Source organism: Micromys minutus (genome assembly GCF_963924665.1).
Source record: "Micromys minutus genome assembly, chromosome: 11".
NCBI classification, from domain to species: domain Eukaryota; kingdom Metazoa; phylum Chordata; class Mammalia; order Rodentia; family Muridae; genus Micromys; species Micromys minutus.
The window spans coordinates 13,142,642-13,168,992 of NC_137980.1; the positions used below are offsets into that span (position 1 = coordinate 13,142,642).

Consider the following 26,351-nt stretch of genomic DNA (forward strand, 5'->3'; position numbering starts at 1 on the left):
CCTCGGTGTCTGTGAACTCCATGACCACCCCAGGTCAAAGTCATCCCATCACCCTCCATTTTGGTGTCAGGTTTTTCCTCTCTTGGTCCTGAGCACACTCTGTTTCTTACCCATGGCTTTCAGCCTGACTTATTTCCTTTGGGCCGTCGGCTCCTCCAAGGGTATCATTCATTTCTGATCTCCCTTATTCATCTCTGCATTCTAACAACATCTTCACACCACATTATGGCCAGTATTTCAGAGGTAAGGATGGGTGAGAACAAAATTCAACATTACTTCTAGGGAAACAGGCCCAGTTCTTCTTACTAAAGACAAAGACAACGATCATAATTTTAAAATTCACTGAATAAATGTTTTGCATTTACATAACACACCTTCTGGGAATGCATAAAAGCCGATACAGTCGATGTCTGAATTCTCAGTATCCAAGTATATTTCCAAAATTATGAACCAAGCGGAAGGCCAATGTCTCCTCACCACTGAAGCCAAAGGACTTCCCTCTGCAATCACTACTGGGCCGCACTGTCTTCCTTGGGCTCTATCATCAACTTCCGAGTCCTGTTCTGCTTTTCCTGCTCATTTCACAGTATTTTCATCTTACTGATATAGCACGTTTAAAGGCCTTAAGTGACTGTCTACACATATGAACTGGTAAAATAAATTATTTTTAGTTCATATGTATGACTGCTTGATTGCACGTATGTAAGTGTACCTTCCACATGGGGGCCTAGCATCTACAAAGGCAAAAAGAGGAGGGCATTGGCTTCTGTGGAACTGTATCTACAAACAGTTGTGAGCCAACATGTATGCTAGGAAACCAAAGTCAGATTCTTATTTACTGAGCCATTGCTCTAGCCTAGCAAACCCAATTCTTATAATCTGTCTGATGATAGAAAAGTAGGCCAAGGAGTTGAGGCTGGACTTAAACTCCTGATCCCTCTGCCTCCCATTCCAAGTCCAGTCCTGGGGTTGCAACCATGTGCCACGATGTGAGGCTTTGGATTCCTGTGCTTTTATAAACGTTCCAGACTGCTGCTGCTGCTGCTGCTGCTGCTGCTGGTGGTGATGGTGGTGACGGTGGTCATTTTGTTTTGGTCCAGAATCAAAAAGGATTTCCTCTGCAGGAAGCACAGACACTCACCTGCCCAGGAAGCTCTAGTGCAGGTGTTCACAGGTGAGACATGGGCTCTCTTCCCTGTGCTTCTTCTTCCAGACTGTCTCGTAGCCTGGTCGTAGGTGCTACTGCAGGTGGCTTAGTTAACTGTCACGTCACCTTCTGCATTTATTTGGTGTGTGTTATTAATAAACTTGGATTTTTTAAGTCTTTTTCTATTACTATCATGTTCTATAACATGCCCTACTGTTTCCTAAGTCCTCAGAGGATTGTAAATATGTGCAAGGCTCAACACGGCTTCATTCTTGCTAACTTGTCTCTATAATTTTGCTTTTCCAGTGTGCCATCTTTGTACTAGTTAACTCGCATTTTCATTATTTTTCTTAACAGCATTCACTGTTTGCTCCTCCCTAGACTCTGTCTTTGATTCGCCAAATTCATGTTCTACTTCACTTATGGGACTTTTGCTAGACTTACTCCTGCCTACGTACAGTACAAATTAATGAGCTTTCTTAAAGGTTCTTACGAACAGATGAGATTCTAAGTTAAATATCTGTCAATTTATTTTTCATTTTCTGCTTATTGTAATAATTAACTGAAAGCATTTTTTCTTGAGCCTCATCTGCTTTTCTTCTCTATTAAATAAGTCCTATTCAATGGCAGGAATTTTATCCTGGAAATACAAAATGTGTTCTTTCCAGCTCATCATTTGTAAAAGGTCACTATTTTAAGATTTTCATAATGCTGACAACGACCGAAGTGTCACGTTCCTGTCCAGCACTTCACTCTCAGCCTCACCCATCTGTCTTTTCGTCTCGTGATTTCTAGGAAATGCAATTCAGCTCCCTTTCTCATTTTGTATGTCTCAACTCCTTCCTGCCCATTACCTCATCAATAATTTGACCCCATTTATCTTTCAACCATTATTTCATGCTTCTTTTAAGAAGACACCCCTAAACCACAATTCCCTACATTGATAGCCAAGCATGCCTTGTTTACTCTGTCCCCAGAGCTGGGCATGCACTCCTCACTGTCCCTCAGAGGTCCCTGAGATGGAGCTACAAATCCTTGACTGCCATTTTTCCACTCCCTGTGACTCACGTCTTTCTTGTTCCTTTAAGTCTCTGCGTCCTTCAAACCCAAGGCTTTCTCATGCTCTGAACCCTAGCGATGCTCCTCTGCCTTCACCTTGACGACTTGTGAACTTGAATTTCATGGCTTGTTGGTTTTTTATCTGAACCTTTTCCTTGCTTTGTTTTATCCCACCTCTGAGAGTGAACCGTTGTTTGCCTATTTCTTTCATTCCTCTTCTCTGGGAGCATCTTTTAAGCCCATAACAACTGAACAAATCTTCCACAGGAAGTATCTGGGGTGCATTTTAAGTTCTATATTCTTGCTTTCTGGGCCAATAAGACAGACTTCAACTGCAGAATGGGAGAAATGTTTCCATCCCTGTTCTACAGCGGCCCTTCTGACTAATTAAGGAAATATGTCAAAACAGCTCCCAAGAAGAACGCATACGTCAGCCAAAGAATTAAATATTTGAAAATGAGAAGAATCACTTGGTCCGTTTCTCAATAAAGATTAAGAACAAAGGGAAAGGGAAAAGGGGAATGGAAGAACTAAGCCAGGATTCGATCTAGAATAAACATAAAACTCTCCAGTTCAGGTGTCAGGATGAGTGTTTAACGCAGACGCTGGTGAGATCAAAGCCATTTGGTACAAATCAGCTCTTTCAGCCACATTTCCAAAATTTGCCATTTGCTCTCAGCCAAGTTCATCAAGGAAAAACGGGACATAAATGTCCATGGGACAGTAACAGAGATGGGAAAGGAAGTCTGTGTCATGGTACACACGACTGATATGGAGGGCTTTAGAAGCAGTGGGGGGCTAAGTGGGAGAATGCACCAGGAGCACACACAAAAAGTACACGGTAGGAAAAGAAACGCACCAATATACACGGGATAACATGGACGCTCTGTGGAGATGGCCTCACGAACCACAAGGCACTGCTCAAAACCGGACTTGTCCAGGTTTATATTTCCTCTCAAAGGAAAGGGCAGCGACCCCTCTCTCAAAAACCTGGTGATGAGTAGTACCACCTTTGCCCTGCCCAAACCGGCATGGCAAACGCCGTTGAGAGAAACTGAGCCCTGGGAAGAAATCTAGGGAACCATGTTCCTGGTTGGGTGTGTATACAGGACATGCATAAGCAAGCTTCTGGGGGCCGGCGGGAGGAGACATGTGTGCAGTTGAGGGAACAGAGTGAGACCTTGTTTCCATTGTAGCGGCAGTCGTGGGGACAATAAGAGGCACCATGCTCCTACAGGTCTTCCTGCTATGAGAAGCATCCAGCAGTAAAGGCTGCGTGGCCTTGGCCATCTGCCTTCAAGAATCAAATAAAGAAGAATATTTACAGAGACAGGATAGCTGCTCTGCGAGGATGGATTCTCCTAGGCTTTGGGTCTTCAGGATGGTCCATGTTCCTTAGTTTGCTGTTTCTACAGTCTCTGAGCAGCTTCAACGGTAGATATATGGATAGTGTGGACCTTAGGTCTCCTGGAGAGGACACCGTCACTTCTCCCTCATACCCTTTCACAACAGCAAGAACAGTATCACGATCACAAGAGTTTAGTCTTTTGGCTATCTTTAGAAATGCTTAGAGATTCTTCACTATTAAGCCATCCAGTAAGCATCTGCTCGACTACCGTTGGCGTTGTGAATAACAAAATTAACAAGGTGGGCACAGTGTGTGTGTGTGTGTTGAAATGCCATGTGACTACCAAGTGCAGGCCCATAATCAATGCTTCTCAATCAGCACTAATACCCACTACTTTTTGTACGTCTGAGGACCATCTGGTAGGGACAAATAAGCTGACATTTACTACACTGCAGTTTGTGAGGTGACGACATGGTCTGACGGGAGATATGACGTGGGAGGAACAAGGGTAGTCAGCGTGTGAGCCGAGTCTCAGGCAGCAGCTGGCCTGGCAGACACTGAATCATACACAGGAGTAAAAGGAATCCAAAGCACAGTGGGTTTCCCTTTTGAGAAACAAAGCACATTCAGAAGAAATCTCAACCTTGACAGAGGGGGTGATGCCAATTTCAGTGGGAACTAGTAAACCCTTGCGTTACCTTTCCTATTTGTGTGTGTGTGTGTGTGTGTGTGTGTGTGTGTGTGTGTGTATCTGCATACATGTATGAATGTATATAAAAATGCAAAGTTAAGCAGAGAAGTTGATTTTTACTAACAGATGCAAGAGAAGCTCTAACTTCTGCAACAAACAAAAACCATTGGGGAATGGGGTGGGGAAGAAAAGAAAGAAAGAAAAAAAGACCCTTGGGCAGGAAGTTTTACAATCATCCTGTTTCTAGGTCGAATTCTCTTAGAGGGAAACAAAGGAAACCCTGGGCCTGGAATAAGAAAGATGTTTAGGAATACATTCCCCACACCATCAGCTTGTTAACACACACACACAGCCAGGATAACCAGACACCCAAAGGTCTGTGCCAGGGAGAATACATGTAAAATTATGACTCATAAACAAAGAATGGTGAGTTCTTAGAAGGACCCTGAGTTTAAGTCAGGTAAAAGCAAAATTCAAAAGCACAAGGAATGATCAAGCAAAGAACCATTTTCCGTTTTTCTCCACAAGAAGACATTTCAATATGTTTTAGAAAAAATAATTCTATATTTTAATGTGCCTAAACAAATACTAAATAAATTCTAAAATAAAAAGCACTAAAAAACCCCCACTAATTCTATAGAAGACAGAATGAGAGGTTGAAAATACATTTCCACATAGAACAAATGACCTCTTTGGTTTTCTTTATCAGTCAGAAATGAAGGGTGTCTTGAAATTCTAAAAATAGAACCAGGCATGTTGGTTGTATATGTATGTTTTCAGAACTAACATCACCATGCAGAAAGGCATGCAGGAAGGCACTAATGCCATTATAATATAATTGGACTTGCAGGAACAATCACTGTGCTGTGCTGTAAGGGGAGCTGTTGGCACGTGCAGCGCACAGAGCCAGTATGAGCTCCTCAGCCAGCCTCAGCAAGACCCACTTCCAGCCAGAAGCGGCCATGTTACAACACCTCACATCCCTGATGCTGACAAGTGAAAGGACTTGTTTTGTCTCTGGAAGCTCGTCTCTGGTGATTAACTGCTCACAGTGACTACTGCTTATATGAAAGAACCAGAACGACTGTCCCGTGTCCTCTCCCTGCAGCCCTGGCTTGGTTCTGAATATACATGATGCTAGGTAGGGCGACTGCAAACTAGTATGGAGAAAAGCATTTCCCCACCACTTCCACCCCATGTAATGAATACACTCCCCACCTTTTAGTAGAGAGGACAGTGTACGAACAAGAAATCCTCTTTAACTTCTGGACTCCAAACCAAATATAATCACAATAAAATGCATGTTTTAAAACGTTAGTAATAATCACACAGATGAATCTGCAGCAAGAGTTTGAGAGTTAGTAAATTATCTGTGTTCTTGGTCCTCAAGTGGCAGGTTAAAATTTTACCTGAAATTGTCAGGTCTTAGGAACTGCACCTCAGATTAAAATCTTCCCACCAGGGAGTCCCGAAGAATTTGCTCTTGTTTTAAATCCTAAATGCTTGTTAAACTGCCAGCAAGGCAAAACTGGAGACCATTAGACAATTTAAAACAGCAAATGATTAAACCCACCAAATACACACTCAAAGCAGCTTACGCTACTTTTTAATTAAAAATAAAATGTCATTGGCTGATTTGAGATGTCTTAGCTCTCCAGAAGTTAGTAGTCTGCAGATGCAAAAGTCTGCACACACAAAGCGTGGAGGAGAAAGGCATGCACAGAAAGAGACTGAAGGTAAGAGATGGGCTGGAAGGGGCTCGGAGTCCAACGTACCCTGACTTTGACGTAATTTAGCCATTTCATTCCCAGCCGTGTCCCTGGTCTCCCCAAGCTGCAGTGTTCAGACACCATGTGGCTACCACTAAATAAACTTCATTAGCTCAGGCCTCCAAGGAGACGAGGTGTTCACCTTCTTGGCAGGAGAATGAGTTAAATGACAGCACAGCGAGTCACTGGGGCGTTTGAGATGTGTAGATGGCCAACGGAGGTGTCACTGCTATTTTTAAACACACCTTAAGCTAACCAACACACATTTCTTGAAATAACTATAAGCTCTTGGTGAAAGAAGCCCAGGAACTTTTGAGTTAATGGCATCACTTGAGACAGAAAGAAATTTTTACTGCCAAGTTGGAGGTAAATAAACATTGCAGCTGTAGGTTGCTCCTACTTGTTTAAAGTCAAGAAAGGCCAGGGGTCTTAGTCACCTCCAGGCAAGAGGCCAAAAGTGTGAAGATCAGACTCAAGGCTGGGATGAAATCACTCATGATGAAGTCAGTTCTTTCTGAAGCACAGGAAGTTTTACTGGTAAGACCTTACAACTTTTTATTCTTACCTCCGTTTTCTTCCCCTCTCTGGAACAGCTTTCTAAATATGCTCCCTGTCTTATACATAAATTTTGTAAATTTGATTTCTGTATTAGACATGGTCTTACCTAAGAAGCTTGCCCTGAAGTAAAGAACCGGCACTTGGTAGCTGCAAGAGTATAAGACGTGATACTCTCGTTTGATCACTTCTGCTGCAGCCGCAGGCCCCTGTGCTTCAGAATCATCCATTGGTAGCTCTAAATTCTCCTGTGGGGGGGAAGAAGGCAGAGTCTAAGCCAAACTGATTTCACTCAAAACAACAACAACACCCAAGTACAAACCTGGAGAGGCAAAGATGAGAGCTTCTCTTTGCAAGGCTAGGAGGTAAGAAAAAGGGAGTCACCCACACAAAAGCTTAACGTTTCAGTCCTAGGTAAACAGTAAATGCAGCAAACATTAGCATTAAGTAATTTCAGATTGTTTGATGAGAAATAAAGCAGCTCTGGGTAGAGAATCAAGATGGGGGCTGGGGAGTGGGTTGGGGCATCCCAGAGAACTATTACAACAACTCTGAAGTTTTCACCGTGTGATTTTTTTTTATTGGATATTAACAAGAGCTGTGAAAGCTAAAAACCCTCCTAACCATTGAACGGAAGCCATGAAATGCCCCTACAGGTTCTATTGTACTTGCCCAAGGATGACTCATTGTACACTGAACAATCCCCAGTTCCATTTGGAACAAGTTATTTCACAAGAGCCTGAGTTTGTTAGGTGTGTTTCAGACCCCAAGTGACTCTGCTTTTGTTATTTTCTGTATCTTTGGTTCAGAGCAACAATGAATCTTGATTTAGGGTATGGCCATCAGCACACACTGCCGTGAAGTTAAACAAGGCTGTGTAAGCAAAGATGGTGAGAGGCATTCCACTTCCCGAGTAATCCTTCTTTACTGGCTGGTTCTTTCTTATCATGCATGGGCAACTCTGAAGAATGTATCTTTACGTTCAGAAGCAACCGACTGGGCATGTTGAGTCAGGGTTGCTGGGTCCATCCGTGAGCACTTACTTATCTGGGCTGGAGGATTTCTGCTTTGAAATTAAATTAGTAGGAAGAATGAAGCAAGTGGGTTTGGCTCGTTTCAGCTTCTCATTAAAACAGCAAGAGCAACAATGAAGAACCAGAGAGAACTAGAGAAGGGATGGCAAGCTTTATCAGTGTGGAATCAGGTTGCCTGTGGAGATAAGAAAGGAGGGAGCTGCTCTTCATGAGTCTATCCTTCCCTAACCCCCCCTGTCAGTTCCCTAGGAGACACTACAGCTGATAAATCACAACGGGAGGTATTTACACAATAGTTGTCACCCAACATCTGTAAACATATCAATTAAATACAATGAGTTAAATAATCAGCGAGAAATCATTCGACTAAATATTCCAGATATAATTAATGCAATACAAAAGAGAGGTGTTCTTTTTCTGTTTGTTTAATTTTAGCCACAAATACGGAGATCTGTTGCAATAAATTTTTAACCCAGTTCTTTCTCCTTTGGTTCACAACTGGGTTATTTCACATTTGTAATTCCTTTTGCTTTTCAACATAAATAAAAGAATTGCAATTTGTTATAAGTTAGAGCTTAAGTGTCCTCACAGGGCCATGTGTTAAAGGTTTGGTTGTCATATATGGGTACTATTTAGTAGAACCCTCAAAAAGAGGTAGGTTTCCAGCCATGTTTCCTCATGATATAACTTGATACAGCTTTTTGTTGAGGGCAGTTTGTTGGCATTTTGTACATTTAAAAATATATCTACTCACTGATACAGTCAGTGGTTTCACTGTTGGAAATCGGAACCACCGTAAAAACGAGAGGATGAGGACACAGAAGCTAGGATACTCACTGCAGCTGAACTTAGTAAGAGAATATTACATAATCAACCTAAAATATCTAGCAATAAAGAAATGTTTAAAAAACGGGAGCTATGAGACAGTTCTGCAATGGCATATGGTGGAAGCATCAAGTCTACAATGACAGAGCAGAAGATGGCAAACTCTCTGTAAACGAAAATCTCAAGGACCATATGATACGGAACATGGTTCAGTGCAGAGGACGCAGAGGGTGGAAAGAGGTACATATGGCTGTGCCAACAGCTCTGGGAAAGGGAGTCCTTGCTTGCTTAAAATGGTTACAAACTTTGACTGGGAAAATTAGTCAACTTTCCAGCCAGATAGAATAGCTGAAGAAAACCAAGTTATGAGAGGGAAGAAGTTATTGGACTCCTAGTTTCAGTCCACAGTTGTGAAGCTCTGCTGACTCTGAGAAAGACAGGACACCACGGTGAGTGTTCCGTGAGTCCTCCTCTTCCATATCTAATTAATACTGAGTTTTCACTGTGGCCGTTTGATGAGTTCTTGAATTGTAGTTTTTGTTTTAATTCCTGCCTTTCTTTAGTCTTAGCAAAGACAAACATCTACTTGCATGTTGATTAGTATGTTTGTTCTTCTGTGAAGTGTTTGATATTTAGCTTGCTTGCATTTTTTTGTGGAATTATTCTTTGTATATTAGAATATACTCTTTATATATTAGAAATAATAACTTAGAGAAAAATATGTATGACTACAACCTAGAAAAATGTGCGACATATATATGTATGTATATATACATTATATATATATACACATATATAATTATGTTTTCACTCAGTTTTCTTACAAACAATTTATTGGTCCTTATTACAAACCTTTTTAAATATATACTCAAATCTGCACATTTCTGTTTGCAGCTTTTGAGTCCCATACCTTCAATAGAAAGCCTCCTGTATAACCCAATTTATGTTCAGTAATCATAAATATATTAATTTTTATAAAGGTGAAAGTGCCTAAATTAACATTAGATCATTAATTTATCCAAATTTAACATTTTCCCTATATTTTAAGATGCTTTTTTGGAGACAAGAGGCTGGCAATGCAGCCCAGACTAGACTCCAATTCATGGTCTCAGTGTCTCTGCTTCTTAAGAGGAAGATTATGAGTATACACCTCCATGACAAACTCCCAGAATCCTTTAGTGCATCCTTTTGTCTTTGACTTGAAATATTTCTATAACCATAATTTAAGAGTGTGCAGGTATGTATATGTTTATAAATCTTGAGTTATTTATCATCTTAGACTATTCCTGTTTTGTGTGTGTGTGTGTGTGTGTGTGTGTGTGTGTGTGTGTGTAGGACAAGTGTCTTCCTCTATTGCTATTCACCTTATTATCTTGAGACAGAGTCTCGCTAACCCTGAGTGATCAGTGAATTCGTGGACCTTGCCTACATCTACCCCCAAATGCTAAGTTTTAATACCCACATGCCTGCATTTTGTGTGTGATCTGTGTCTGTGTCCACTTAGCCACCTTCTGGCTCCATGACTGTGCAATTCCTCAGAAGCACACTGAGTCTCAGACAATGAGGTAGGTCTTCATATCTGCAGAAAACCATCGTGATGCGTTATCTGAGACAGCCTTACCAGAGAAAATAAGATTTTTAAAAGGATATCCTTCAGCCTCATTCAAATTAAGAACTCAAGAATGTGTTGGGGGTAGATAAAAGACACACTTTTGGTTCTACACGGCTATTATGAAGTTTAAAAAATAAGGGACAAGGAACTAACAGGCCTTGTGGAGAGTCCATTAAAAGGTTCCAGCCAACTGCTGTTCTACACACTCTCACACACATGAGAACATTACAAGGCCCCTGCCCATACACAGGCAAACACACAAGCTCAAGTAACACTGCGCATTAGAGTAAGAACTGTCTATTGTATTATCAGGGTCAACATTCCAGTTGTCATAGTAACCACAGTTTTATTAAAAAAAATCACCACTGGGACAAAACACTGCTTATGCATATGAGATCTTCCAATGACTTCGTAATTACTGCTTCTAGGAGCTGGAGGAGCTAGCCACAAAGATGGCGGAGCAGTCATACTATTAATGCATAGGATTTGTTTAAGATAATTAGAGCACTTAGTAGGCCCAAGTGCAGAGGGAATATGACTGGTCACAAAGTAATGGGGCTAGGGATTGCTTAACGGGTCCTAGCATGCACCTTTAACTGCTCTATCACATTGTGTTACAGTGAACAGAATCAGAGAATTAACACGATGAGGGACTTCATCCTTGTATCTCACCCAACACTCTCAGCTGATATATACAAACAAGGACCAGAAGTGACATTGCCCCAAGGAAGCGAGGGCTGGCAAGGCAGCCAAAACATTTTGTTCTGTCTTCAGTTCATCCTCCGGATTGGAACTTTCTCTTCTGAGGGAGACTCAGAAGCATCAGTGAAAGAGGAGGCTCAGGAAGCTTACCAAAGTCACATGAGTCACAAGGACCCTCTCCCAGGCTATCTGAGCAGTAAACGAAAGCTGGAGGAGAGGAGTCTCCTCAGTGGACTGCCTGCCTAGGGTAGGAAATTCCAGAGATGAGGCATCTATAAGAAGCCAAGGTAACAGCTATACCACTCCTGGACATAAACCCAAAAGATGCTCCAACATCTAACAAGGACACATACTCCACCAGGTTTATAGCAGCCTTATTTATAATAGCCAGAAGCTGGAAAGAACCCAGATGTCCTTCAACAGAGGAATGGATACAGAAATTGTGGTACATTTACACAATGGAGTACTACTCAGCTACTAGAAACAATGACGTCATAAAATTCCTAGGCAAATGGACGGAACTTGAAGCTATCATCCTGAATGAGGTAACCCAGTCACAAAAGAACACTCATGGCATGCACTCACTGATTAGCAGATACCAGCCCAAAAATTCACAATTCACAGACCATATGAAGCTCAAAGAGAAGGAAGGAAGGCCAGAATGTGGATGCCTCAGTTCTTCTGAGAGGGGAAGAACAAAACACTCATGGGAGGAAATACAGGGACTGAAGAAAAGATCATTCAGAGACTGTCTCACCTGGAGACCCCATATGCAGCCAGCAAACCCATGTACTATAACTGATGCCAAGAAGTGCTTATTGGCAGGAACCAGATATGGATGCCTCCTCAGAGGCTCTGCCAGAGCCATACAAGTATAGTTGAGGATGCTTTCAGCTAACCATTGGACTGAGCATGGGGTACCCAATGAAGGAGCTAGAGAAAGGACTGAAAGAGCTGAAAGGGTTTGCAACCCCATGGGAACAACAACATTATCAGCCAACCAAACCCTCCAGAACTCCCATGGACTAAAACACCAACCAATGAACACACATGGAGAGACCCATGGCTCCAGCTGCATATGTAGCAGAGGATGGCAGTGTCTGGCTGGTATCAATAGGAAGAGAGGTCTTTGGTCCAGTGAAGGCTTGTTTTCCCTGTATAGGGGAATGCCAAGGTGCTGAGGTAGAAGAAGGTGGTTGGGAGAGGGAGCACCTTCATGGAAGCAATGGGAGGGGGAAGGGAGATGGGAGTTGGGGGAAAGGGGATAACATGTGAAATGTAAATACACAGAATATCCAAAAAAAAAAAAAAGTAAAAAAATGAAGCCAAGTTAAAGTGGGATTTTCATAGCTTCTGCCTCCTTTGCCTTCCCGCTACCCACACACCTGAAGGTAGTCCCAAACACACAGTGTGGGACTCTGTAGTCTCCAACACAGAGCTGTGGGCTTTCGGCTTTCTCAAGCTGCTCTTTATGGACAGAAAAGATGCCTGTTCGCTTCAGCAGGGGAAAGTCACTCCACGCTATAGTAAGCCACTTCTCAATTATTTCCACACTGGATTTTGGCTGATACTCAAAACATAATAGCATTTTTTAGCTTAATGTTTTACTTTTTTCATTATGTAGGGTTTTAAATATTTGGATTTACTTAATTTGATATTAAGAGCTATTACAAAAAAAACTCAAAATACATTTATTTTCCTTGAGATGTTACTAATTCATTGAACAAGACAAAACCTATGTTCAGAAAATTATATTCATTCATGGAGCTAAAAGATTAAGTAGTTACATTAATTATAGAAACCTTGATTTTATTGAATTCAATTAACAATAAGTTGACAGTGATCTCATTTAGTAAATCTGATATGAATTAAGCTGAACAACTAAATCCCATTAAGTAGGGATCTTGCTGAAGACACTTTATAGATATTTTATTGAAAGCAAATCCAAATAGAATGTTGAGCTTTGGAAATGAGATGTGTATCTGTATTTATCCCACAGCGAGAACTAATTACAGGGAGAGAAGGTGCACTCCTATCACAAACCATCTCTCTGACAGTCACTGAGCTCTGTTCACAACGTTCCTCAAGGAAAAGACAGTCACCTCAGTCATCTTGGTCTCTCTTGGATTCAAGCCTAATGTCGGTGGCTCACAATTCATAGCCATGAGCCAGTGGCATGGGGGGGGATGTGGGGGCAGTGGGCCAGTGCTGGTTCCAAGGCTGTCCTGTGCTGTGTCCATGTGTAGTCATATGGGACATCCAATTGCAGGAGCAAGATCGTATGTAATAAGCCATTTGCTGAGTGTCCTGAATCAACAGCCATTTAGCATTTACAGACGCTTAGACTGATGAAGCCTTTGGACAGACCCAATAAAAAGGCAGTTATTTCATACGAAATGCTGTGATTGTATTTGATACGAATTATAAAATTAGTCTGTGGGACTTTAAGTAACTGGCTCATCCTTTTCCTGTGGGTAGCCTTTTTGCTGTCTTAATTACAGGGACGATTTTTTCTTTCTCTCATGAACTTTGTAGCTTTTAAGCTAGTTACTACCACAAGGACTGTTGCAAACGATGTCATTTTCTTATAAATGCATCTGTTATGTCTGGCACATAAGGGGTTCCATGTAAAACAGGTGGCACTGAACCCACAGGGGTCATGATGGTCCACAGGAGGCACCCTAGCTAGGCCTCTTTTTACCAGCATTATTATCAGCAAACCTACCGATATAAAAAGGGAGAGAGAGTTGGATACTTGGCTTATGTTTTATATTAGCATCAGCATCACCAATGTAGGTTGGATTCTCTCCAGTACAAAATTAAACCCTTTTCTGCCGACTGTCCTGAAGGGTGAGGCAGGAGGGGGAGGGGAGGGCCTCAGAAACCTGGCAGAGTGCGTGTGGCAGATTCCTGGATGCTTATAGCCACCGCAGTCATGTGGTCCTTAGTCCTTGTTTCCTTGAAGACCACACAAGAGACAGCAACCCTGTTAGTGCCTGGAGCAGGAAAGCAAGCAAAAGGCTGAGTACAGGGCACTCCATCAGAGTTCATCTCTGGAGACAAGAAATGTGCCTCACAGCCGCTTGTATGGTAAAGGCAATCAGCCCCTCCTTCACTCCATAGAGCTTACTTTCCTAGAAACAAAAACAAGAGAGCCCACACAGACTTTTAAAAGGGGCAGGTTCCTTTAAATTCATGATTCCTACTGATCTAAGTGTAAGAGAATTAGCTGGATGAGAATTTAAAAGTCTGACATTATATAAATAATGACTAACTGAAAGAACATGGAAGTTTCCCAGGTATTTTACATATCAAAAGTGAGATGAGTTCCTTCTCAGTTGCCTTTTGGATTCCACATCAGAGGGTGACAATGTTACGATTTACATGACATGCTGACGTGCATTAAGTCATTTGTTCCACAGTCACCCAGCAACTAATACACGGAGCAAGGACACAGACCCAACTCTGCCTTTTTGCAAAGATATCAGATTCTTGGAGAGGCTGAATGTTAAGCAGATGTACTTCAGAGCTCTACTCACAACCTTTAGATTCAGTAGCTCTAGGCTGATGTAGTGGCAAATATTTTTTTTAAAAGGTGAAGGTTCCACGCCACACTATCCCCTGGGACTCTGTCTCTGGCTGTCTCTCCACCTCCTTGGCTCGCCACATACAGTGACTGCCCTCTCCCGGCTGTCTGTCTGCTGCTAAGTCTGCTCACATTCCCAGCATCTGCCCCCTGAGATTTAACATCACCACCTATTAGCGATGTTCCTGATGACGCTACTGTATGGGGTAATGAACAACTCCAGAAAGCCTTGCCTCATATGTATGCAGAGCAAGGATCTGTTTTATTGGGTTAGAAAGTCAACTAAGCCCAGCTACCAAGATCTCAAAGTATGCTTTCAGAAGCCAACAACACGCACTGCTGTCTCATCTGGTCTCCTCTGAGAGGAGGCCTAACACACCTCCACTCGTATCCTCTGCCACTGTCCCTTCCTTTCTTCAACCCTATTCAAACTCACCATAATCTCACCCCTTTCCTTGTTTATTCTTTTATAACGGCCACTAAGGGCTTACTGTGTTATTTTTTCTATCAGTTACTGTGTGCTACATCAGCTCTCTGGCTGATAACCTGAATCAACAAGAGTCCCTGACAGTGGGGCTTGGGAAAACAGGGGAATAAATCTTAGACTATGCATATACCCACCATTGCGAGAGACTTGCCTTGTGAAGTATTCTACATTTTAACTGCAGATTGGAAAAATTCTTTTATCATTACCTTGTTACATAGTCAATCAGTTTACATTAGATTTGCCTCTGGGAGAAAAATAAGAACCAAGATTTATTGTTTATTGCATCCTCTCAAAATATGAAGAATATTCTTATCTTCAAATGTCCCCTCCTTGTACTGTGCTATCCCTTCACTCTCTAGGGTCCCAGACCTGCAGCCCTTTTCTTACAGGGTCAGATAATAAGTAGTCCAGACTTTAGGTAGTTACAGCTGTACCAAAGAGGTACTGATAACCATAAATAATGGACTTTAAGATGCACACTGCTCTTACGGAGGACTCAAGGTCAGTTCCTGGCACCCTTGCCAGGTGCTCCAAACCATTAGTTACTTCAGGAGAATGGATGCCCTCTTCCAGAATCCATGGGCACCTGCATGGCAGGTGGGTTGGCAGGTGCAGGTGCATGTGCACGCCCACACTCACGAGAGCGCGCACACACACACACACTCACTCACACTCACACACACACACACACTCACTATTAAAAACAAAATAAATCTTCGAAAATGGCCTGAACTACATGCTAGTAACACTCTATGAACAAACATAAGCCATGATCCATAGACATTCACTGGCCTATCCCTAAAACTCCACCGAAAGGTCTGAATTGTATTGTGTTTTAATCCCATGTATAGCTGGTGAACACCTTCCATCCTTCTATTGTGTCTATCCTAGGATGGTAAACTAAAGTACTCAAGGGGACAGGAAATGTTAAACTTTAAAAGAGTGAAGGGATTAAATCCAGTAGGCTAAAGTTTGGCTCAGGTTATTTTCTAACGAAATAAAGCACTTTTTGAACTTGGGCAAGTAGGATTTCAGAAGCCATGATGAACCATCTGCAAATTCTTTCCATATGTGAGTAAGACCTACACTCAAACTCACAGACGAGCAAGAGTGAAGAAATCTGCAGGGGTGATGATGACCAGGCTGTGACAACACAAAAGGAATCAGGAAACTCCCCATCCACAGACACACAACCACAGTTGTTATCAAGAACTGTGCTAAGGAGGCTGCAGAAAAGCCATTCATTCTGTCCCTGTCCTCAAAACTCCCTGGGTTATAGCTAGTGAGTAGGACGGGCTTGCTTGCTTGCTTTTTACCACAAACCTCCACAGTGATTTCCAAGAGTCTCTTCCATGCATTAGGTACAATGCTTATTCCTAAATATTCCTGTGCTATAATTAAGAGCAAAATGAAATTTCCATCTTTCTCCTGGGTTGGCAGAAGACACCTAAAATCTCAGATAGAAACACCAAGGTTTTAATGCATGGAAAAGAGGAACGAGAACCAGGAGTTTGGGTTTGAGCTTGAGCTGAACTTAGGGTTCTGCTCTGATGGAACAGGGGGGACATCGGAGGTTCAGTTTCTCCACTTGTAAGAGTGGAGATATAGGTATAGATATAAATATAGGTATAGGTATAGATAGACAGACAGACAGATAGAGATACAAATATAGATATATCCGTGTACAGATGTGCAAACATGTAAGCACAGGCCACTACATGGTAGCAGTGACACATGGCACACATGTGAACAGGTATGCCCACGCTGCCAAGTGGCAGCCATATGCCATGGCTGGTATAGAATACCGCTAGCCACCAGCTGGATATGCAGGGGCCATGGAAGCCTGCCAACAAGCCTGTAGATTCCTCTACATGATAGTGCTAAGACACAGATGTGTATGAACAGACATGCCCTTCTCTGTGCAAGCTTAGTCTTCATACTCTGGGTACTTTTCAGTAAATTACCAGCCAGCAATCGACACTGCTACCTCTAAATGCGACACACACATGGGGTGAAGTGAGTCATTAGTAGTAAATTTAAGTTCTCATTTAAAATAACAATTTCAAACTCGAGCAGGCTAATTTTGAAAACTGTGCTCAGACTCTGTTTACCTATTACACCTTGGTTTTGCTTCTAAGATTTCTTTGGAGAAATCATCTGAAGCCCCGAGTCTGAGGAACAGCCTGTGCACTAACCGAACACAGATGGACAGGGGACCGTCCTGATGAGGCCCGTGGCTAGGTGCACTGCACCGAGCTATAAATGTGCAAATGAACTGCTTCCCCACTACCGTCTGGCCTTAGTTCATCTGGGGGTGTTTTCATAAGACAGGGCACCTGATTATCCGGCAGATGAGTGAACAGTCTAATACAAACCCATATTTAAATATTAGCAATGTAAACACAAGAGCAGCCATTGTGTCACCAGGTGGCGTGTTTTACAAGCACACTGGTACCCAGACCAATGGCCAGCAAAGTAAGAAGACGGCCAAACGGATCTTTGGCCTCACCTTGATTCGTGACCTCACTCTCCTCTTCCAGCCCGGTCATCTGATCCCAACGCCAAGGAGCTTGACAAAGTCACCCAGAGTAAATGCCACGGCCTGCATATATCAATCCTGCCAAGAATCTTCACCTTTAAAATGGAAGTTTCCTGAACACAGATGTCTTCATAAACCATCAACCACAGGGTCCGTGCAGTAGAGACGGCAAGGCGGGGACGGTGGCTTTCCTGGAACCCTTTGGAATCTGCCCACTCTACTGAGGAGAGACAAGCCCTGGCATGACTGTGCAAAGGGGTGTGTGGGCATCACCAGTGCCTCCTAACCTCTCGGGGAAGGAGCTCTGTTTATCTTACAAGTCCTGGATCCCCGTGTCCCTGTCATCAACCCAGGCAACTCTACCACCTGCTTTACCTTCATGGTTAATGATACGTCAACATTCCACACACGTTTCCAAAGAAGAAACAGAAGCTAACTAAGCTCCTATTACTGAATCAGTGTCTTTTTCTGGTTCCTGATAATGACCAGGAATTATCTGCACTGTAAGAAAAATGCTAATTTGATTAAAATGCTATCAGTTGTGGCTTTGAAACTAACTTCTAGCAGCCTGAGGCCTATGAGTGGTTTCACTTATCAGCTCTAATCTTTGGGATCATTTGTGTACACAGTTGCCATATTTATCGGAAAAGAACGCAAATCCAGAACTGACTTGTTTTCTAAATGACTTGAGAAGTTGTCATTAGGAAACATCTGCCACTTGACTGCATTCACGTAGTGCGTCCTTGTGCCCCTATGATGAACTACTGCGCAGACGTTTTAAAGCAGTACACACAGCAATACCTGTCATAAAGAGACAAGGTGCTATAACATAATTAATGCTTTCGTTTCCCCCAGAATGCATTGCATTTTAACAGGTGAAGTTCACCTTTATGACCACCATGACAGGAGTCTAGAAATGCAGAAAGGAAGTCTCTCCAGACCAAATGCCCACCTACCCATGGACATCTGTAGGGAACATGTAGATCAGTTATTCTGAGTGTGCATTAAAGGTCAAGCCAAGAGAAGATTCTTTTACTGTGAATGTGAGGCAAATGTCTTAAGTCATTACCAGCTTTAAAAACTGAAATGAAACCTTAGCCAAGTCATTCATCGGACCATGCCCGAGCAGTGAGGAGGAAACAGAACCTCAGCAGCAGCAACAGGGAGACCACTGTGTGTAAACATTCAGTGATCAGCAGAAAGTAGGAAAGTGTTCCTATTGCTCAGTACCCTACTTTCATGGGCGAAAGTTTAACACATGAAGATAGTGGTTAGCAACCACGCAAAAGTCTGGAAAACAAAACAAAACAAAACCCTATATTGAAGATCCATGTTCTGTGGGTGTCCCTGTCTTAGTGTGAGTTACTGCCAAGAAGCAGACCTCGAGAAGAGACTTTGAATGCCAGTCATCTATTTGAAAAGGATTTCAGGATTTCAGGAGTGTCAGTAAGAGAGTGGAGACATGAAAACATGAAGTAGGCAGGGGATGCAGTCAGTACCTCGTATGGATTACTTGGATTATCGGGACTCTCTGAGAGACAAAAAACATGTGCCTCGGACTTTCCTACCTGAGCTGTTAGAAGTTATTTATTAGAATCTGTTTATTAGTAACCTCACCACTGCCTAATGGCGAGTTACTTTGGGGTGTTGGCTCCTAAAATCACAGGGCTATCTTACCCTGGAGCAGAGTCAAAGCCCCAGGCATACCGCCATTTAATGGTATACACGGAACACGGAGACAGGAATATAGCCTAGAAACCACCACCAATAAATAAATAGTACAACAGTCAGACAACAGTTCCCACTCCCTTATCCAAAAGCATGGTATCTATCTAAAGTGATTTAACAACTGTAGGAAGTAAACAGTAGGTTTAGACTAAGACTGATTTGGTGGTCAATGCTTAGTTGAGGCTTCCTATAATGTTTGCGTATTCTAGTCTGTATGAATAGAATTTCACTAAAGAACTATCAATGCTTCAGCATGGGGTGTAGCCAAGACACCACTAAGAATGCAATGTAACACAGAATTTACCTTGATTTTATAAAATCATGTTATTTCTTACATAAATAATAAACAATTTTATTATTCATTGCCCATCGAAAATCCTCCACATTCTGAATTCCTACCAGGGAATGAAATTTTTTTTATGTCTTCTATCTCCCTGCTGAATTTGTCTTAAAAAAATAAATACATGTCTTAGGAAGAAGCACATTAACTCCATTGGACAAAGGAAAGCTACCACTTTAAGAACTCCAGGGGAAGAGAAAGAGCTGATAGGAAAGGGGGGTGGCAAACCGAAAGCTTTGAACTCCAGGAACATTTCCTGTCACCAAGATGACTGGAGCAGTTTCTTCATCCCAGCTTCACAGTGAGCAATGTCAGGATTCTTATATGAAGTATTCGAAATCTATACTTTCAAACTACCTCAGAAAAACACAAGTATTAATTAATGTCTTATACATTAAAATTTCATATAACTTCATGTCAGCGTCTCCATCTCAGAGGCTTCAGAAACTCAAGCTGATTATCTAAGTAATTAGCTATGAATACCTAGTCACTTAGTAATGTTTGCACATACAGTATATGCCTATGAATATCTAGTCACTTAGTAATGCTTGCATATACAGTATATGCCTATGAATATCTAGTCACTTAGTAATGCTTGCACATACAGTATATGCCTATGAATACCTAGTCACTTAATAATGCTTGCACATACAGTAAATGCCTAAGATGGTATACTGATTAGATTTTCTTAATGGGAAAAAACCCTCAATTGTTAATAACACAACTATACAATTCAGTATGGAACCAGAATGATATAAACCATATCTCAGCCCATAGATACTGGGAAAATAGCTATATGAACTTTGTACATGTTCAGGTAATCACAGATGAAGACCACAGTTAGCCTAACTAATGAATGGTTCTAGCTAGTAGAAATGCAGTACAAGATAATTTGGGTAGAAGTCATAGAAAGAAAGGTCCAACATACAAGATACTGAAGCCTTAGACAAGTTAGAAAATTATACTATTGTATAGAATGTAGTATAGAATCTGCAATAAGACTGATTACTACCTTAATAACAGAAAAGAGAAAAAGTACAAGAAAACAATAAATCAATATTCTTTGTGAATATAGTTATAAAATCCTTAATAAATTCCAGAAAGTTAAATTTAATAATATATAATATTGAGAAATGACTATACCTAAAAGAAGCTCCAACATCTAACAAGGACACATGCTCCACCAGGTTCATAGAAGCCTTATTTATAATAGCCAGAAGCTGGAAAGAACCTAGATGTCCTTCAACAGAGGAATGGATACAGAAATTGTGGTACATTTACACAATGGAGTACTACTCAGCTATTAAAAACAATGACTTCATGAAATTCCTAGGCAAATGGATTGAACTTGAAGCTATCATCCTGAGTGAGGTAACCCAGTCACAAAAGAGCACTCATGGTATGTACTCATTGAAATGAGGATACTACCCCCCCCCCAAAAAAAGCTCAGAATACCCAAGAAACAAAAGCTCAGAGTACCCAAGAAACAATTCACAGAACTTTGATGAAGCTCAAAGAGAAGGAAAGCCAGAATGTGGATGCCTCGGTCCTTCTTAGAAGGGAGAACAAAACACTCATAGGAGAAAATAATGGGACAAATAGAGGAGCAGGGATTGGAGAAAAGATTATCGAAAGATGCCTCACCTGGGGATCCACCACATATGCAGCCACTAAACCCAAGCACTATTGCTGATGCCAAGTAGTGCTTACTGGCAGGACCTTGATATGGATGCATCCTCGGAGGCTCTGCCAGAGCCACACTGAAACAGGAGGATGCTTCAGCTAACCATCGGACTGAACACGGGGACACCAATGAAAGAGCTAGAGAAAGGACTGAAGGAGATGAAAGGGTCTGCAACCCCATGGGAAGAACAAAATGATTATCTAACCAAACCCACCACAGCTCCCAGGGACTAAAACACCAACCAATGAGTTCACATGGAGAGACCCATGGCCTAGGTGCATATGCAGCAGAGGACGGCAGTGTCTGGTATCAATGGGAGGAGAGGACCTTGGTTCAGCAAAAGGTCATTTTCTCAGTGTAGGGGAATGCTGAGGTAGGAGAGGGAGGTTGGGAGAGGGAGCACCTTCATGGAGGCAATGGGTGGGGGAGGGGGGATGGGATTGGTGGAAAGGGGACAACACCTGAATTGTAAATACAGACAATATCCAATAAAAAATAATTTAAAAAAGAACAAGAAAAGTGACCAAATGAGATTCGTCACAAGAATACAAAATTACTTCAACACTCAAAATTCAACCAATTTCATTCGCCAGATTAACCAAATAAGAGAGAGAAGCCACAAAGCTTTTCTATTGATGCAGGGGGGAAAAAGCATTGAAAATTGAATTAGTGATTAAAAACGTACATCAACCTGGAAACAAGAATGATGTTCCTCACCTAAATGTGCCTCACGTAAAGTGCAGGTAGAAGTTCCACTGGGAGGCTGGGAGGGGCTTCTAGGCAGGTAAGAGAGCTTGCTACGAAAACAGGAGGGCTTGAGTTCAGACCCCCAGCACTCACATAAAAGCTAAACATGACTGCACGTGTCTGTAACCTCAGCACTTGGGGTCAGGGACAGGCAAATCCTGAGAGCTCAGAGTTTGTTAGTTAGCTAGCCTCACCAAAAAGGGAAGCTTCAGTTTTAGTGGGACACCCTGTCTCAAGGGGAAGGAGTGATGAAAGGAGACACTTGATATCTTCCTCTTGTTCTGGTATGCATGGGCATGTGTACCTCTGTGTACACATACATATATGTAAACAATTCACATGCATGTACACACATGCACATACATAAACACAGCCCCAAGATTTTTGTTTTTTACTTTTTTTTAAGGAGAGAAACAAAAATCCTAGCAGGGACATTACTCTTAATAGTGAAACACCAAATACTCCTTTCTCAGGTCAGAGACTACCCACACTGTCCCTAATTCTTTGCTACATTGCCTGAGGGCCACTGCAGTAACAATATGAGCAGAAGGGGAATAAGGGCAGGAGACAGGGAGGCAAGAAAGAAATGATCAATAGAGAGAAGGAAGGAGAGAGCAAAGGAAAGAAAGAAAGAAGAAGGTAAGGGATGAGGTGGAGGAAAGGTGTGAAGGATGAAAGGAGATAGAAAAATGAAAAGGCAAAACTCTATTTCTAGAAGATATACCAGCTATATAGAAGTCATGTGCTTCTCCAGAGTAGCTACTACTTAACCACACAGTCATTTTGCAAGGTTCCAAAATCCAAGATTAATAGACAGAAGTCAACTGTAATTTTATTTGTAACAGCAGCTAACTAAAAGATGAACACTTCAGAAGGCCCATTTAAAGCAGCACCCAAATAATAAACTACTTAAGAGAAGGTCTAACAAAAGACCTGAATCGCTCGGCACTGCTGTATGTAAAGTATGATGGTAATGCTAAAAGAATTCTTTTAGGGCCTACAGAATCTGAGAAATACGTCAAGTACTCCGTATGTCAGAAGAATCTGTATTGTTAAGATGTTAAAATGCTCTGGAAATTGATCTAGAAGATTTAATGTAGTTCCAGATGAAGCCAGGAAGGGGAATGGGGAGGCAGTGTACACAAATATACCTTTCATTAGCATGGATAAAAACCCAATAAAAAAAGCTAAAATCATAATTCTTACACTAAACCCGGTGTAAGTGTGAGGCTGTGGTTCAGTAGCAGAGACTGTACCTATCATGTGCAAGGTTGCAGGCCTAAGACTGTACCTATCATGTGCAAGGTCGCAGGTCTGAGCCCTCACATCCTTTCATCCTAAACACAGAAAAACAAACAACACAAGAGACAGTCTTTATGCCACTGTCATGAGCAAGAATTTCCAAGCACACAAACAGCATGAGCTTCCCAAATTATAACTGATATTGACAGAATTAAATTATAAAAGTAGGATATTAAAGACAAGCCATATATGGAAGAAATATATATTTGAATATATATAAATGCATGCGCACGTGTGTGTGTGTGTGTGTGTGTGTGTGTGTGTGTGTGTGTGAGAGAGAGAGAGAGAGAGAGAGAGACTATTATATTTAAAAAGCCAAGTCATCTATTTCAAAACATGCTAATGTTTTGGGAATACACTTCCCCCAAAATAAAAATGGGTAATAAGCATATGATATGACAAGGGACACCACTAAAGAAGTGATTATTACCATAATATGTTTTGACAAAGATGTGAAGGTGACAATATGAAATGCTATAGCCAGTTTCAAAAATTCGCAATTTATGAAAGTTAAACATCCATCTGCATTTGACACAATGTCCACAGCTAGATATCACCCACCCCACCCCACATAATGAAAACAGGTGACTGAGGAAGGCTGCATACCTTCTCTATGGTACAGTACTCATGACAGCCCCACGTGGAAAACAGCAAATGCTCATCACTGAAGGGGGATATGTACTCCAAAATGAAACAGAACCCTTAATATGCAATATGATGTGGGTGAATCTTTGGTTAATTATGCAAGGTAAAAAACCAGTACACACATAGAGGCTGAGCAACTGCGATTGGGAACAGAAAATCAGAACTTCTGTTTCCACCCGGAGGCGACTTCCGGACGCAGAGCGGGAAAACTCAGATGACAGCAGATGCTGGCGAGGCTGCGGAGAAATTGGAACACTTCTCCACTGTTGGTGGGGTTGCAAGCTAATACAACCACTCTGGAAATCTGTCTGGCGATACCTCAGAAAATTGGATATAGTACTACCTGAAGACCCAGCTATTCCACTTCTGGGCATATACCCCAGAGACACTTTAATACACAACAAAGATATATGCACCACAATGTTCATAGCGGCTCTATTTATAATAGCCAGAAGCTGGAAGGAACCCAGATGTCCTTCAGAAGACGAATGGATACAAAAATTGTGGTACATATACACAATGGAATACTACTCAGCCACCAGAAACAATGACTTAACCAAATTCTTAAGAAAATGGCTGCATCTAGAGAATATCATCCTGAGTGAGATAACCCAGTCACAAAAGAACAGACATAATATGCAGTCACTAATAGTGGGATGCTAACCCCAGAGGCTTGCACTCCCCCAGAAACAACTCACAGACTGTATGAAGTCCAAGAAATAAAGAAAACAAAAAAATATACATATATTTACAAACAAGAAGACTTTGACTATTTCCATGTTGCGTTTTGTTTTGCATGTACTTTAAGCTTATTGTAACTATTGGGTTTTCAATGTGTACTGTCGGGCCCTTGAAAAAAATCAAGTACTGACTAAAAAAAATATATTCACATGGTTTTATGTGAAAAATTATTTTAATGTCTGAAAAAACAGTACTGACAAAAAAGTATAATTTTAAACAAAAAATGTTTAAAATCTGTACATTCATCTTTGTTTTGTAAAATAAAGTCGTTTTTAAAAAACCAGTACACAGAATATATATTTTATCATCCCTTTCATATAAAATGCAATACAGAAGAACAGGGAGAGGAAGAACATATAATAAAAAGAATCCTTGAAAAAAACATGACATTTTATATTTATCTAATTATTTACATATAAAAATATATTAAATGATATGATGTCACTTGGACTGACAATATGAAACATGTACCACAGCCTATCTAACCAAAACTCCAATACCAGGTACAGAAAAGTCCTTTTGATTTGTTGATAAGAATAGTCCAAGAGACTCTTAAACCAATATAGATGATAGGTTATTATACTGGCTGGTTTTGTGTCAATTTGGCACAGGCTGGAGTTATTACAGAGAGAGGAGCCTCAGTTGAGGAAATGCCTCCATGAGATCCAGCTGTAAGACATTTTCTCAACTAGTGATCAAGGGGGGAGGGCCCAGCCCATTGTGGGTGGTGCCATCCCTGGGCTGGTAGACCTGGGTTCTATAAGAAAGCAGGCTGAGCAAGCCAGGGGAAGCAAGCCAGTAAATGACATCCCTCCATGGCCTCTGCATCAGCTCCTGCTTCCTGACCTGCTTCAGTTCCAGTCCTGACTTCCTTTGGTGATGAACATCAATCTGGAAGTGTAAGCTGAATAAACCCTTTCCTCCCCAACTTGCTTCTTGGTCGTGATGTTTGCTCAGGAATAGAGACCCTGACTAGGACAGTTATCCATGTTGTCTGTGGTTGCCTCTCAGAGGCTGAAGGCTAAGCCCTTATTGCAGAAACACCATACACATTAGACACCGAACTAAGATTTGAGCTGGGTGTAAACTGAAGGCCTCTTCTCAGGGACTAGCTTTCCTAGTAGCAGAAGGTGTTGTGTAAGCTGACAAGAGCGGGAAGCAATCAACACTTGTACCCAGTAAAGACACGTATGAACTAAAACAATGCACAGCATGCAGAGGGATCCCACAGGTGTGATAGTAACACTCACAGCCGGTGGCACTAACAGCTATCTGATGGGACTTGGCAATAGCAGGAAATCCTGCTGGTTACTGCGAAAGTAGCCAACTACCCAGAGCTGAGATCCTGGGATTTAGGGAAGAACCTACTACCACCACTTGACATCAGCACCTTTCCTAATCGCATTATCCTTATTCCTCAGGTAACTGTGGCTGTCACCCCTCAACAAAGAATCCTCTCTTTGCAGCAGATGGAGACCATTAGCAAAGACAACAGTGAAAATGCAGGGATCAAATGGTGTGCGGTGCCTAGTCCCAATAACTACATTTATAACATAACTCATGCATGTAATTCTCAGGGAATATCATGGAAGAAGGGGTGGAAAGACTGGCAGAGCAAGAGAACTAGGAAGTCAGCTGTTTCTTCTAGAAACAGAAGCTACACTCATACTACCTCAACAATATGCTACCTAAACAGGACTCAACCATGGCAACACCAGCAGACCGCCTGAGCTTGAACACGGATATCTCATGGAGTCCCACCCTTAGACAAAGAACCACAGGCAACCAGTGACTGCCAAGAATAGCTGAA

General features: G+C 41.7%; 1 protein-coding gene across 1 annotated transcript in view; it reads right to left on the reverse strand.

Moving 5' to 3' along the window:
• ATG10 (autophagy related 10) overlaps nucleotides 1-26,351 on the reverse strand; it is a 251,348-nt gene that overhangs the window by 95,853 nt on the left and 129,144 nt on the right. The window contains exon 4 of the mRNA XM_080925753.1: nucleotides 6,679-6,817. Within this exon, the coding sequence (XP_080781879.1) occupies nucleotides 6,679-6,817 (139 nt within the window). The remainder of the gene's footprint in view (nucleotides 1-6,678; nucleotides 6,818-26,351) is intronic.